Genomic DNA, 14,089 nt, shown 5'->3' on the forward strand with positions numbered 1-14,089 from the left:
GACTCATTTACCCACGTTTTCTTCGCATAGCCTCCTGAGCCCATTCTTGGGTGGAATTTTGGTTTGATTCCTGGTCTATGTGTTTTCATTTTGCACACCAGTGCAAATACACAGTGCACATAAGAGAGCAGATTAAGTTTGCAGGTATTAGTCGCGTGCTGGTGACTGCTCTGTGGAGATGGTCATGGCGGTTCGGAAGCAGGTCTGGGCACCTTGGAAAGGCTGCTCCAGCTGGGTCCAGTCTCTCTTGATGAAGTTGCTGTAGTCTTTGCCCAGCCACAAGAGGGAGTTACAGCCCAGGTCCACCTCATCACTGCCTCTAGGGGGGTCACTAGCCTCCCCAGTAGTGAGAGGGATGGCCGATTCACCCTCCAGGTCCTTCTTGAAGAGGAGGGAAGAGAGAGAATGTATGAGGAACAAAAACACTTATCCTGGGACTATAGGAGAACAACAATCCTGTATAAAAAAAATGGCATAAAATAGGAATACAACAGAATAAAACTGTATTCCTGACCTCTGTCTTGGGATCTGCTCCAGGATTGGCTACTCTGGAAGGTGTCATGTCCACCAGCCTATAGCTGCTGTCATCCCATCTCCCGAAGGCGAGGTCCAACCCACCCACGAAGGCCACCGATTGGTCAATGGCCACCATCTTCTCATGATGGGCCCACAGGAACACCACGGAAGCCATGTGGTCGGGGTGACGCATCACCTGGGTGCGGCAAGGGTCCGAGTTAGAGAAACGGGGACCCTTCACTGGGCAGTGTTGTGTCTCTAGGCAGAGGGCCCCGGTGATGCATCATGGTGGGGTGCAGTTTAGCTACTCATCCCACACACAAGCACACCTTGATGTTGGGGTGCAGGTTCATGAGGGTTCGCTTGCTGTAGTCACTGTTGATGCCCAGAGCCAGCTCCACCTCTTTGTACAAGAGCACACACACCTTCACTCCCTGCTCCTAAACACACACACACACACGCACACACACGCACACACACACAGATTCTTAAATATGAGTATTAAAGATAATACTCCATCATTCTTGGGAGATTACCAGTAATAAAATATTCTAACTGCATATATGCCACAGCAAAAAAGGCAGACAGCCGAAGAGGGTCTACGCGCTGCTATGCTGGCAGTGGGGTATCGGGACAGCAGGGAGAGCTGGGTAAGGTAGATCTTTGCACTTACTGCTTTGCGTTTGAGGATCTGGTCCAGGCGCCAGTACGTTCCCCTTGCAGGACGCTTGAGGAAGACTTCAGGACTCAGCCTGGGAGAAGAGGCAGACAACAGCTACAAAGAACGACCAGAAATGACTAGCTTAATCCTCCAAGTCATTGCCAAAAGTTGAGACTGACACAAAGTTTGGTTTTCATGATGTTTACGGCCTCCGTTCTTTTTTAGATCCTTTTGTCAGATGTTTATATGGTATAGTGAAGTACAATTATGAGCTTTTTTTTTAGTGACCAATATATCCAGTTTAAGCAAAGACTTAAAATATTAAATATTTACTGTAAATATTTACAGTGTTGACCCTTCTTTTTTAAGACTTCTGCAATTCGCCTTGGCATGCTGGATATCAGCTTCTGAAAATCTTCACTGATGGCAATCCATTCTTGCCTAATCAGTGCTTGAAGCTAATCACAGTTTCTGCGTTATTGTTTGCCCACCCTCTTTTTGAGGACTGAACACAGGTTCTCAATGGGATTGAGATCTAGGGAGCTTCCTGGCCATGGACTCAAAAAATGTTTTGTTCACCGTGCCACTAGGTTATCACTCTTGCCTTGTGACATGGTGCTCTGTCATTCTGGAAAAAGCATTGTTCATCACCAAATTGCTCCTGGATTGTTGGGAGAAGTTGCTCTTGGAGAATGTTTTGATACCATTCCTTATTCATGGCAGTGTTCTTAGGCAAAACTTTGAGCCAACCAGCTCCCTTAAATGAGAAGCAACCCCACACATGAATGGTCTCAGGATGCCTCACTGTTGCCATGATGCAGGACTCCTGGTAGCGCTCACCTTTTCTTCTCCGAACAATAATCCGGACAATAATTTGTCCGGATGTCCCAAACAGTCTGAAGGGGGTTTCATCAGAGAAAATAACTTTACCCCAATCCTTCTTTGCTGCCCTTCTTGACACCAAGCCATCCTCCAAAAGCCTTCACCTCACTGTTCATGCAGAAGCACTCACACCTGCCTTTTGCCATTCCTGAGCAAGCTCTGCACTGGTGGAGACCCGATCCCGTAGCTGCATCTTTAGGAGACGGTCTTGGCGCTTTCTTTTCTTTCTTGGGTGACCTGAAGCCTTCTTCACTGCAACTGAACCTCTCTCCTTGAAGTTCTTGATTCAATAAATGGTTGATTTATGTGCTCTTACAAGCAGCAATGTCCTTGCCTGTGAAGCCCTTTTGATGCAATGCAATGATGACTGCACATGTTTCCTTGGAGGTAACCATGGTTAACAGAAGAAAACTTCAAGCACCGCCACCCTTTTAAAGCAACCAGTCTGCTCTTCTAATCAGCATGACAAGGTGATATCAGCTGCTTTGTCCTCATTAACACTTTCTCCTGAGCTAATGAGATCACTGAAATGATGTTAGCAGGCCATTTTGTGGCAGGGCTGAAATGCAGTAATTTTTGTGATTAAGTCCATTTTAATGACAATGAATGAGTTTGCAATTAATTGCAATTCATCTGATCACTCTTCACAATCTACTTAATGCAAATTGCCACCATAAAAACTGAAGCAGCAAACTTTATGACCAAACCAAAACTTGTGCTAGTCTCAAAATCCTTGCCCACGACTGTACTACAGGGCGGGTGGGGGGGGGGGGGCGCCGATTGAGTAGAAGCATGCAGTAGTGAAAGCCAGACAGGAGGGGAGGGAGCAGGCTTTGAAGATAAGGAGGCATGCCGAAATCACCAGGCTGGACCTGGGAGAGCCTGGTACAGCAAGAAAACTCCAGCCTCTCGGAAGAAAACCAGATGAACAAAGCCTGTATAAATCACCAGCTCCTGAGAGCTTCAGGACTTGCAGGCCAATGACAATTTTAGTTGCAAAGCGTGTGTGTGTGTGTGTGTGTACTGACCACCAGTCAGTGATGAAGATCTCCTCTGTTGCTTTCTCCAGTGCATCGGCCAGGTCTGAGAAATACCCACTCCCGTTCACATACCTGCCGATCAATCAAGCAGTCAGTCATACAACTGACCGACAAAAGTGTGTGGCAGTTCTTATGTAGCTTGTACTGTGTGACCAAGCTTTGCACTCTTCTTAAAGACAATGACATGGCACTGTGTAAATCTTCTCCTAACTGCATATATCCCACTCCCAGGGGTATGGGGGCAGGACGCACCACTTGGTAGGGGTGTGGGGGCGAGGTGGGGCGAAGCCTTTGAAACGGTGGGCCTGGAGAAAGTCGCAGTGTTCAGACAGCTGCCGGATCTCGTGACTCCACCACTGAGCCTGCCTGTAGCTGCTGCACTTAATAATCAGTTTCCTGTGTGCATCCACGCACGCACGCACGCACACACACACACACACACACACACACACACACACACACACACACACACACACACACACACACACAGAGAGAGAGAGAGAAAATAAAAGCAGTACTGGGCATTATACAGACTGATAAACTCCGTGACAAACACAAGGCGATACTGTGTGGAGACAAGACATTAAACACTGGGTGAGAACAGGATGATATCGATTACGAACTCCGTTTAGGAGCAGGATTGGGGCTGACAGGCGTTATGGACAATTTATATTTAATCAACCGCTTGAACTGTTTGTGCAAGCATGCAAGTAAGTCAGGATGCTACAGATGGTCTCTGATCCCAACCTTGCCCACTATCTGACCCTTGTGATGGAAAATATTATTCGATCATGTATTATCATGTGATTCATATGTAATGATTCATATATAATCATGTTAATCCTTTCCATCATATAATCCTATATGAATAGTTTAGTCTGCATACTCTGTCTCTGTATATTGTGTGAACAAACGACTGTTGGAATGTTGCTTTATGACCTGCATGTGTTGTGATCTGCAGGTGTCAAAGAGGGATTAGGCTTTTCCTGTCTTGCAAATGGTGTCTGTCCTTTGAAGTGTTCTGGCATATGCAGGAATGTTCATCGCGACAAGGAGCAGGAAATGCGTAAAACAAGATCACAGAGCACCCCTCCCTGGGGGGGGGGTGTTGAAGTTTAGATATAAGCAGCAGAGTCAGTCTACACCTGTGTCTCACACAGCTGTGTTTTGTATGTCCTATTTTCTTTATTAAATTACTCTTTTAATCACGTCTGACTTGCTGTTTATTCAAATTTCCACCACACCCTCCACCTAGTTTCTGGGAGGAATAAGTACAGTGGGACAAAATGTCTAGTAGGGACTTGATCTTTTTCTCACTGCTTAGGGTGAACAGTAAAAAGCGTGGAACAGAAAGGGGGGAGCACCTCTCAGATGCTTGTGTGTGTGTGTGTGTGTGTGTGTGTGTAAAACAGAGACCTGCTTGCTTTACCCTTGCCTCCTTCATAGCACAGCAATTGCTGCAATCATGATATTAATCTGTCCAGATTTCTCCCCCCAACGCATTACCTGCTGAAGTTCTCGATGCAGACGCCGTGCTTGGTGTCCGTGTAGCAGCGGCCCACCAGGACCTTCAGCTCCGGGTCGAACAGCAGCACGAAGGAGACCATGCCAGGGTCTCTGTTCACAAAAGGCCTGGGGTCAGGAGAGCAGCCAACGAGCATGCACCACACGCGTAAAGGACACGCAACCTAGCGGCACTTCTCCGGCCTGGGCCGCCCTTGACAAATCACACACCTGCGTGAAATTGAGCTGTCTCTTTGAATGACTGTATTCTGATGTACGCAGTAAGATTAATCACATTTATAATGCACCCACTATACATGTGAAACTCAGCGTTTTATTGTCGTATAAGAATGTATAAGAGATATTTTATGACTTACACAGTCAGTTGCTCATACAGTAATATAACCAAGGACATGCAGAACATCTCCACAGAGAAATACATTCACGTTATTGCTATCCCATACTGATTTAAAGCATGAAATATTCATTTAGTTGACAAATAAACAGAAGTGAAATGTTGATGCTCTCTCGCTCTTTCTCTTAATAATAAGCAAGAGTGTGTGTGTGTGTGTGTGTGTCTCACCTGGACATGTAGAGCAGGAACGAGTCCTTGACCACCAGCCAGCGGTGCGACCAGCGGAAGCAGAACTGGTGGTGGCCGAAGCAGTTGAGGCCCTGGATGCGGTGGCCACCGGAGCGCTTCAGCACGTAGCCCTCGCTAGGACACGGAGCACACTGGGTGAGGGGCGAAGGGGTGGTCTGGGGCATGCTGGGACATGTCCCATGTCTCGCCTTAGCTAATCTGGGTGCTGGTGGGGGGAGGGGGGGTTGTTCCGCATTTTGTGGAAAGGGGAGTGGGCGTGTCCCAGGGCAGCAGGGGTGATTGGAGGGCAGGGAGGGTACAGCCAGCTAACTGTACATGATAGAAAAGCTCCGCCCAGGGTCATGGAAGAGGCAGACTGCATTACTGCCTTTGTGCCTGCTGCAGGAAAGAAGCTCGCTGCACACGGCGTGTCCAGTTTCGTCGCCTGCCTGGGTGGCAGCACCAGGGCTGCACCGTTCAGGTTCAGGAAGAGGTTTTATTCCTCTGTAGTCTCATGTGCATAACAAGGCTTGATAACCTTATCTATACACCAATGCCAATAGCAGTCTGTACTGAGTGCAGTGACTAGCACCGGAACCCAGACTCTGCGGACTCGCACCGCTGAACAGGGACGTGGAGGTGGACAGGAGACTCTGCAGACTCACACCGCTGAATACACACTGGTTCAAATCAGCACACTCGCATGGTTTTACTCACATGCCTTTGGGTCCAAGATCTTTGATGAAGGACAGAGGACTGACAGAAAGGAACTCCAGCTAAGAGCATAAGAAGACAAAAATGTCATACCAACACTACGCTGTGTGTGGTGCGTGTGTGTGTGTGTGTGTGTGTGAGTCTAACCGTGCCACTGTAGTTCTTGGAGAAGGTGTTCTCCAGCAGGCTGTTTAGGAAATCCTCCAGGTATTTCTGTAATGATTCTCACACACACACACACACACACACACACACACACACACACACACACACACACACACACACACACACACACACACACACACACACCTTCAAATGTGTTTGAGAGAAAATATTTCTGTAGTAGTTAATTGTGATGGAAAATGTTACGAAACTATGTATTATGTGATTCATATATAATCACACTGACCCTTCTGTTGCCAAATGAATAATCCTGTCTGCACATTTGTATCTGCCTGTTGCTGATTAAGTAGAACATGTATCAGGAACTGTTAACATCAAGGTCAACTTGACATACCACCCACACTGGTTGGAACCAGTTTGGGATGGTTTGGGGAACAAACCAAGCCGAGAGCTGATTGGCTTATAGCCACAGCAACAAAGGGAAGAAGAGCTGCTTGAGAAAACATGATCGGTTAAAAAAACCGAACAGGAGTAGTATAACTAGCCATGCTTTTGTATACTCGGGGCTCCCTATCTGAGGCGAGCCAAACTTTGTGATGTGTGTGTGTGTGTACCGGTTTGCTGGCTGTCCTTCTTATCCTATCTGTGCCGTGCAGAGTGGGCATTTCCTCACTCATGCTCTCCAACTGCTGTCTCTGCAAGGCAAATCTGAAACACACACACACACACACACACACACACACACACACACACACAGAGTTAAGTCTTTGCCATTATATACATAGTACGTTGTCTCTCTTCACAAAAATTCCTGTTCCTCTCTGAACCGGCCAGCATGATTCCCATGGTTCAGTGCGTGTGCTCACCTCCCAAGGGGGAGGAACTGCAGCATCATCTTGTGTTTGTACAGGTCTCTGTGCAGCTCCTGAAAATGCTTATACTTCCTCTTCACTGTCCACGTGAAGTCCCCGTGCGTCAGGCGCACTGTGTAGAGGGTACATATACGTACCTGCGCACAAACACACAGGCAACACCCAAACCTTTAGTCTTCCACATTATCCTCCAAAGAATTTTAAACTCTTACATTTAAAATGTTTTTCGTATCACAGCCTTCCCCAACCATATACATACATGCTTATATTATACAGTTTAGCACCTCCCCCCATACATACCTTGGAGCGAGTAGTGTATCTCTCAGTGTTCTCAACTCTGCAGGTGATGGGGGTGTTGTGGAGCAGTGGAGAGATGCTTCCCTCTTTTAGCTCAGCCAGGTGATGCACCAGGAAAAACTCCCGCTTTTCTGGGAGAGAAACACACACACCCACACACCCACACACCCACACACACACACACCCACACACATCCACACACACACACACACCTTATCAACCCTGTGGAGCAGCAGCAGCTCTCTCAACATTTTCTCTTCTCCATTTCCATGATGGTGTCATCATCTTTTCTCACATCCTATCTAACTGCCCACATGCTACGTGTGTGTGTGTGTGTGTGTGGAGAAGAGCAGTTTCTCTTCATCAGGTTTTATGAACCTAAGCACCACAAGAAGTGCTCCTCAGTGACTGTGATCTGTGCGCGCACGTGTGTGTGTACAACTATAAATCCTCCAGTCCAGAAACATCTTAGCACAAAACATGCATATCTCTTGTAAAGTCAACCCTGCCAAATCAGACCACCTCATCCAGCTTTAGAAGGATCCGTGTGGTGCTGTGATTTGACTAGAGTGTTGCAACGTTCCCGTTAACCTCTGCTTGACCCCCAATAGGGCTTGTGAACGTGGACTCACTAATCCACTCACGAGGCTTTTGCTACACCCCCTCCATAAACATGTTTCTCCTAAAATGTGCAGTAAGTATGAAACCATTCATGTTACAGTTATAGGTGTGGTAATAGTAGTCATAGTAACATTGGTAGTGGTAGTTCAGTGGTTAAGGCAGTTGACTACTAATCAGAATTTGCCAGTTCAAACCCCACCAGTGCCAAGTTACCACTGTTGGGCCCCTGAGCCAGGTCCTTAACTGCAACCATTTTTTATATATACACACCTCACCCTGCCAGTAAATAACTGGCAGCTGGCTACATTCAGTGTTACTATTTTATAATACAGTTCAACCTAATGGGATACTGTCTAATATAGAAAACTAACTGAACACAGCAAGTAGGGTGAAGGCAAACTTCTCCCTCTCGGCCTTTACTGGTCTCCTGCTATGCAGCTGCTAGCAGATAAAGCAGAGACAACACTTGCGCTGTTGCTAAATAAAGAGAGCTACAAAGGAAGAAGTCAGCTTCTTTTATGCTAAAGCCAGAGTGTGAGAGGAGACCAGTATAAAGGTGGGCTGAGAAAGGGGGGGCAGATGCCTCTCCCTTACAGACGTGCCTCTCTGCCTTACCCTAGCTATGTTGTTTATGTACTTTAGTAACAATTAACCGTCTTCCAGTTAATTTAAAAGAGATTCTCGCAACAGTATACGGCACCGTTTGGTCAATACAGAATACGCAAAGGAGGGTGAAAGTAGATGGCTCTCTTCCTGTCTGGGGACACAGACACAGAGTGCTAGAGGACCAGATGTTATATGTGGGAGCTTTAAGTTTATGTACAAATGAATTTATAGTATGAACACACTTGCTTATGAAATTTAGTACATTTAAACATCGTTAAATAAAGAATGGAGTTTAGGATTACTAGAGTGTGAGCATTAAAAGAATGAAAACTGTTCAAAGTGAGACAGAGCCTGCCCTCCATCAGACCCAGCTCAGCTCAGCTCAGCTCATAGCAGACACACGCAGAAAAGGGTGGTCACCGCCAGTGTGTGAGCTTCAAACGCGTGGGATATGTGTGTCGGAGACTCGAAGTAGTAATCCTGAGCAACAAATCAAGGAAGCTTTGCTCACCCAAGATTCGCTGTGCGTGCTTCCATGACGCTGATTAAGAACTGGAGTAAAATAGGAGACTAAGAACCAGGAATCTCCCCCCCTCCCCTTCCGTTTTCACAACTGCGTGTAAATCTGTGCCCTTATATCCTCCTGTCCTTGTAGTTGATCAAAGTTCTGCTTTGTCTTCCTGTCCTATCAGCGACAAGGTATTTGCATATGAGGAGGAGCTTTGTGTGTTTCTGTCCTCTAAACTGAGAGTGTAAAGAACAGCTTCAGTTAAGTGTGTTTGTTCCACGACTCTCCCCGCCAGCGCGCCTCTCAACCAGGGGACATCATTACCAGGAAGTAAACAAGCAACGTGGGCCATTTTCAATAAAGCAGGTAAATGTCAGGACTTTCTGACTCTGCCATTCTGAATCTAGAGCTGAAAAAAAAAAAAAAAAAAGACAGAATGAGCTTGTGTGATCTGCGCAACTCTCCTACATGGAGGATTATTTTCTTGTGAATAGACTAAACTGTTATACGCAGCAGAGGACCTCTGCTCTGTATGCGCTTCAAGCCAATTTTTATGTAGGTGAAAGGCTATGCGAAATATGGTTGAACTAGCTACAGGTGGCTGTCCTTGCTTAGATGCTGAACAATCCTGTCATCTTTGAACATCATGCACTGTATCATTTACATATTTTCCATTTACTCATGATTTGCCATATATATATTTATTCATTCATGTACGCTTGAAAAAAAAAAAATTGGGCATATTGTTCAGCGTCTTTGACTCCAAGTGAACAGTGCCCTGTGCAAGAAAAACCAATCTAGCTGAGCTAAGAGCGTAGACGAGTTTGTGACCAAATCCTGGATTCATTCAGTGATCCTATAAAAAAAAAAACAAACAGCTGAATTCTGAATCTAGTGTAGTCTCCTGTCTTTAACTGATGCACAAAGAAAACAATACCCGGAAGGAAGTCTGCCGCCAAAGATACAAAATAAAGATTTACTGCAGTTTCATCATCACTGTGGAAACTGCTCTGAGCACTTTCAAATGTGAGGTATAGCTGTTTATCACTCTCTTTTTGAACAATGCGTACCAAGTGTTGTGCTGGAAATCATCACAGAAATGGCAGACACAGCAGCTGATTTTACTGAGGGTCATTTTATAGTCTTTTTTGTTTGTCAGTTTCTATAATTTTCTTATTCAAATGAACCAAGTTTGGCATTGAAAATGTAATAATGTGATTTCATATTTAACTCTTTGCCAAGGCAGCAGCATGTCTGGTCAGGCTGAACTCTATGTGCCCACTCACTTGCCGTGGGACAAGGTCCTAAGTCTGGAGCTCAGGAGGCAGGGCTACAAAGCAGCCACCAAGCGGTTGGCCAAAGCGCAGAAGGGGACGTTCCCCACCCAGGGGAGTGCGGCCGATTGCAGCGAGTGGTGGGCACACTGCAAGAGGTGGAGTGTGAGCAAAGGCAAGATGGCCATTGCCGTCATGGCATGGCAATACGACCCTATGGTTAAGCAGAGGGACAGAGCAGCAAAGCAGCTGCAACAGCTCCAGAAAAGTGTGAAGGATCAGGAGCAAGAGATTACCTTGCTGAGGCAACAGCTCCAGGACCAGGAAGTGCAAACCAAGCAGCTGCAAAGCTTCCAGAGGAGGGTGAAGGGTCAGGAGCAGGAGATTACCTTGCTGAGGCAACAGCTCCAGGACCAGGAAGAGCAAACCTGGCAGCTGCAATCCACACTAAAATTGTCTCAAGCCAGCGAACAACAACTTGCGGTGGAAATGAGATCTAAAGATGATCAAATGAGGTCGCTGCAGCAAGAACTCAGTGAACAAATGAAGGAAAATAAGACAATTTCCCTAAAAGTGGTTAAGTTGTCCCAAATCTTGTTTGATTCAAACTTCCCTTCAGATGAGGATATACATCTTGCTACACTCCCTGACCTGAAAGAATACCATTCCAATCACAAGTTCTTGAAGATATTCTATTCCTTAGGGGTAGATCTTTATCGCATCTTCCAACTAGTCCAGACAAAATTTCCCCAAAAGTCTTTGCAGACAGTAAAGGATTTGAGAGAGCATGACCTGTGTCTGACTGATTCCTTAAACCATGCAAACATGGAAGCCCTGCTGCAGAGGTTCCACAAGTGTATGTCAACAGCTCTCGGATCAGCCATGAAACAGTACCGTGTGCACCAGTCCCGGACCCAGAGAAACGGCGGGTCCATCAAGGCCTACGGCAAGAGTAACGAAGCACCTGACATAAATGATGAACGCGTCCTCTGTGACGTGCTGCAAAACGCATGGGGCAAGTACGTGGACCTTAGCGTCTGCCTTTTCACGAGCTATGGCGACCCGTTTAGCAGAGTTGCCCTCAAGTACTGCAACCAGAAGATCCAGTGCGAGAACTGTGGCAACTACGGCCATGAGTGGGAGAGATGCCGGAGACCGGGCGGAGGTGACGAGGTCGGCCCTGACAAGTGTTACACCTGCGGCGGGCGTGGCCACTGGGCCAGGAACTGCTGGCTCTACTGGAACCGCTAACCTCCCCTGAGGGGAAATGGTATCCAATCTTTTAATTGACTCGTCTTTGTACACCTTCCTATACCACTTCTCTTCCCCTTCTCTTTTTAATGTGTATAATGGCTCCAAAATATGGTTACATGTATTTTAAATCATCCAATCAAATTCAATCAATTTGTATATATTCTTGTCACATAGATTGTAATTGTGGTAGTGAGCTTTACAGTGGGCCTCTGTCCTCTTCTGCTCCCATTTAAGTATTTCACTCCTGAAAAAAAGATAAAAACTTGGTTCTTCATGTTTTTAGTGGCTTTTGTCAAAGCAGGTGTGCACACAGCTGTAAAAGAGTTGTAAAGGAAATACTATGTGCTTCAGTGATTCACATACATTCAGCACTATCCTGTTCCCTAGGAAAAATGTTTATGTAAGCAAAGAACTTTAAGGGAGTGAGACCGTAGATTAGATAAGCAGGAAGATGTCTCTCGTTTTATTGCCTGCAATTGCTTTATTGCCTGCCATTGCTTTATTGCCTGCAATTAAGGGATGACAGTCAAGCAAGATTCTTACCAGCCGGCCTGAAAGAGATAAGCAACGCTTAAAGCTGAATGGTATATGAGCCATAGCAACAAGAGGCAGGAAGTCTGTGATTGGTCAAGGCATACAGTTAGAATTGTATATCAAGCAATGCTCTGTATGACTCGGGGCTTCTCTTGGTTGTGAGCCCCACACTCTGTGGAATCTTTCTTTTCTATTAAAACCTTTTTTACTTATTATCCACATCTGACTCCCCGTTTCATTGAATTTCCACCACAGAGTCCAGAGGCATCATATTTCCTGTTGCAACTGCACATACTGCACAGAGGCTAAAGCCACAGCTATTTGCTTTAACTATACATTAATGTTAGGATATCTTCCACCAAAGAGCAAATCTGTGATATTGGCGTTTTAGCACACATGCACGCACACACACACAGAGAAAAATCCCGCTGCTCACACGGCAAGAGTGACTTCTGTACAGCTTCGCCCACACTTCCTGTGGTAGGGGCCTTGCAGCTGCAGCTCCTCCATCAGCATGCAGCATTCATCCATTGCTTTTGTAGGGATTTCCCTACCATTGTAGTCACCCAATTGTTATTAAGGCTTGATGCCCATGTGTCCTTCTCACTTTAATATGTGACCACCCCCCAAAAAAAGACAAAACAAACCAAACTTAATATGTAGCCACCACAAGCTGTGATGTGCAATTCTAAAATGCAGCTCCTGCATACACTGATACATACCTGTTGTTCACTCACCTTTATGCTGATACGCCTTTGTCCACACGTGTACATGTGCGTGTAGACAGCACCCCCCCCCCCAAACACACACACACACTGATGCGATGTAAACTGATGCGATGTAAATATAGCCATGGCAACACTGTGCACACACCAAAACGAGTGAAAGTGTGAGCACGCATGCCGGCACCTGCCACTTCACCCTGCTGCGTTAAACAAGGCCCGGCCTTAAAAGATCCCGCTCCTGAGGACCGTGGAAGAGTCAGACAGGACGTACTCTTACAAGACAGACAGGACACCGATTAAATCAAGAGTTTCTTAAAAGTAACAGTACACATACTTCAGAAATGCACAAAAAACAACCGAGTGGCAATAATGATGTATTCCCAAATCCCTCTCCTACGTCACTGGTTTCGTAGACCAGCTGGCTGCACGTGCGCGCACACACACACCCTCATCACACTGACTTCCTACATCCCCTTAATTTCACTTAAATCTAGATTGGCTTTTCATGTCATGAGAGCAGTGGTGTGTGCAGGCCGGCTGTTGCTGGGTGGGTGGTTCCTCACCGCTGGCTCTGACGCCGTCCAACTGATCTTCAGTAAGGCAGCATACGCGCGCCTCGGCACGAGTCCACTCCTTCTCCGTGTTTGCCTGTAGATCTGCCATGACGCTGCTGACAACTCAGACCTTCACCTAGTCATACACCCACACCCACACACACACACAAACAAAAACTTTCACGTCGCTGCTACTTTGGAGACAGGAATGATTTTAATCCTGCCTGGTTTCACAGCCACCACAGTTGGATCAGAATAGTACTCTTTATAGCACTATGGAGAGTCAAGTAGACTGTGAGGGGTAAGTACAGTACAGGCCAAGAAAGGAAGCAGCTTTATCTGGCTTCCATTTCCCCCAAAGCACAAACACCAGTGCATCATGGTATTTGTAGTACTGCCCCATGGTATGCAGAGTAAGCAGTTTGAAACAGTATAAGCAGTGTGATGGGAATTTGGGGAATTTTTTTTACACTGAACCCTTATATAAATGAACTATATTATTGATCTATGGCTGAACTTATTAGCAATTTGCTTCTGTGAAAATTGCATGTATGGCTCTATTTTATAGCACTATCTTGTGTCTTGTGAGAAGTCACGTACAACATTTTGTGATGTATGAGGGAAGTTGTATACCTGTCAGCTCTACAGAATAACTTTTTTGTTTCTTATTGTGTATAAATACCTTGGTCTAAGACTCTACATCAGTATGTGTGTTAGACTTGAATCCTCTTTGCAAAGAGCTTACAATTAAAAATACAAAAGGCAAAGTCTTGGTTCTGAGTTTTATTTACAGGTTTCCACCACAGCTGATAAACACGAGTC

General features: G+C 46.0%; 2 protein-coding genes across 3 annotated transcripts in view; one reads left to right on the plus strand and one right to left on the minus strand.

Moving 5' to 3' along the window:
• The window catches only part of pld2 (phospholipase D2), a 29,376-nt gene that overhangs the window by 9,777 nt on the left and 5,510 nt on the right, over positions 1-14,089 (minus strand). The window contains exons 2-15 of one of the 2 annotated variants that reach the window (XM_035527242.1): positions 13,277-13,403; positions 7,195-7,322; positions 6,889-7,031; positions 6,637-6,730; positions 6,047-6,112; positions 5,903-5,961; positions 5,186-5,320; positions 4,606-4,716; positions 3,352-3,495; positions 3,088-3,171; positions 1,190-1,268; positions 846-956; positions 515-712; positions 213-378 (exon numbers count right to left, since the gene is read on the minus strand). In XM_035527242.1, the coding sequence (XP_035383135.1) occupies positions 213-378; positions 515-712; positions 846-956; positions 1,190-1,268; positions 3,088-3,171; positions 3,352-3,495; positions 4,606-4,716; positions 5,186-5,320; positions 5,903-5,961; positions 6,047-6,112; positions 6,637-6,730; positions 6,889-7,031; positions 7,195-7,322; positions 13,277-13,376 (1,618 nt within the window). In that variant the 5' untranslated portion in view covers positions 13,377-13,403. Of the gene's footprint in view, positions 1-212; positions 382-514; positions 713-845; positions 957-1,189; positions 1,269-3,087; positions 3,172-3,351; positions 3,496-4,605; positions 4,717-5,185; positions 5,321-5,902; positions 5,962-6,046; positions 6,113-6,636; positions 6,731-6,888; positions 7,032-7,194; positions 7,323-13,276; positions 13,404-14,089 lie in introns of both variants that reach the window. The other variant, XM_035527241.1, reaches the window with a different exon arrangement.
• On the plus strand, positions 9,199-11,855 carry LOC113586817. The gene is made up of 2 exons (XM_027025189.2): positions 9,199-9,292; positions 10,173-11,855. The coding sequence occupies exon 2, from the start codon at positions 10,177-10,179 to the stop codon at positions 11,449-11,451; it is 1,275 nt and encodes a 424-aa protein (XP_026880990.1). The 5' UTR covers positions 9,199-9,292; positions 10,173-10,176; the 3' UTR covers positions 11,452-11,855.

This window comes from Electrophorus electricus, chromosome 6 (assembly GCF_013358815.1).
Source record: "Electrophorus electricus isolate fEleEle1 chromosome 6, fEleEle1.pri, whole genome shotgun sequence".
Taxonomy (NCBI): domain Eukaryota; kingdom Metazoa; phylum Chordata; class Actinopteri; order Gymnotiformes; family Gymnotidae; genus Electrophorus; species Electrophorus electricus.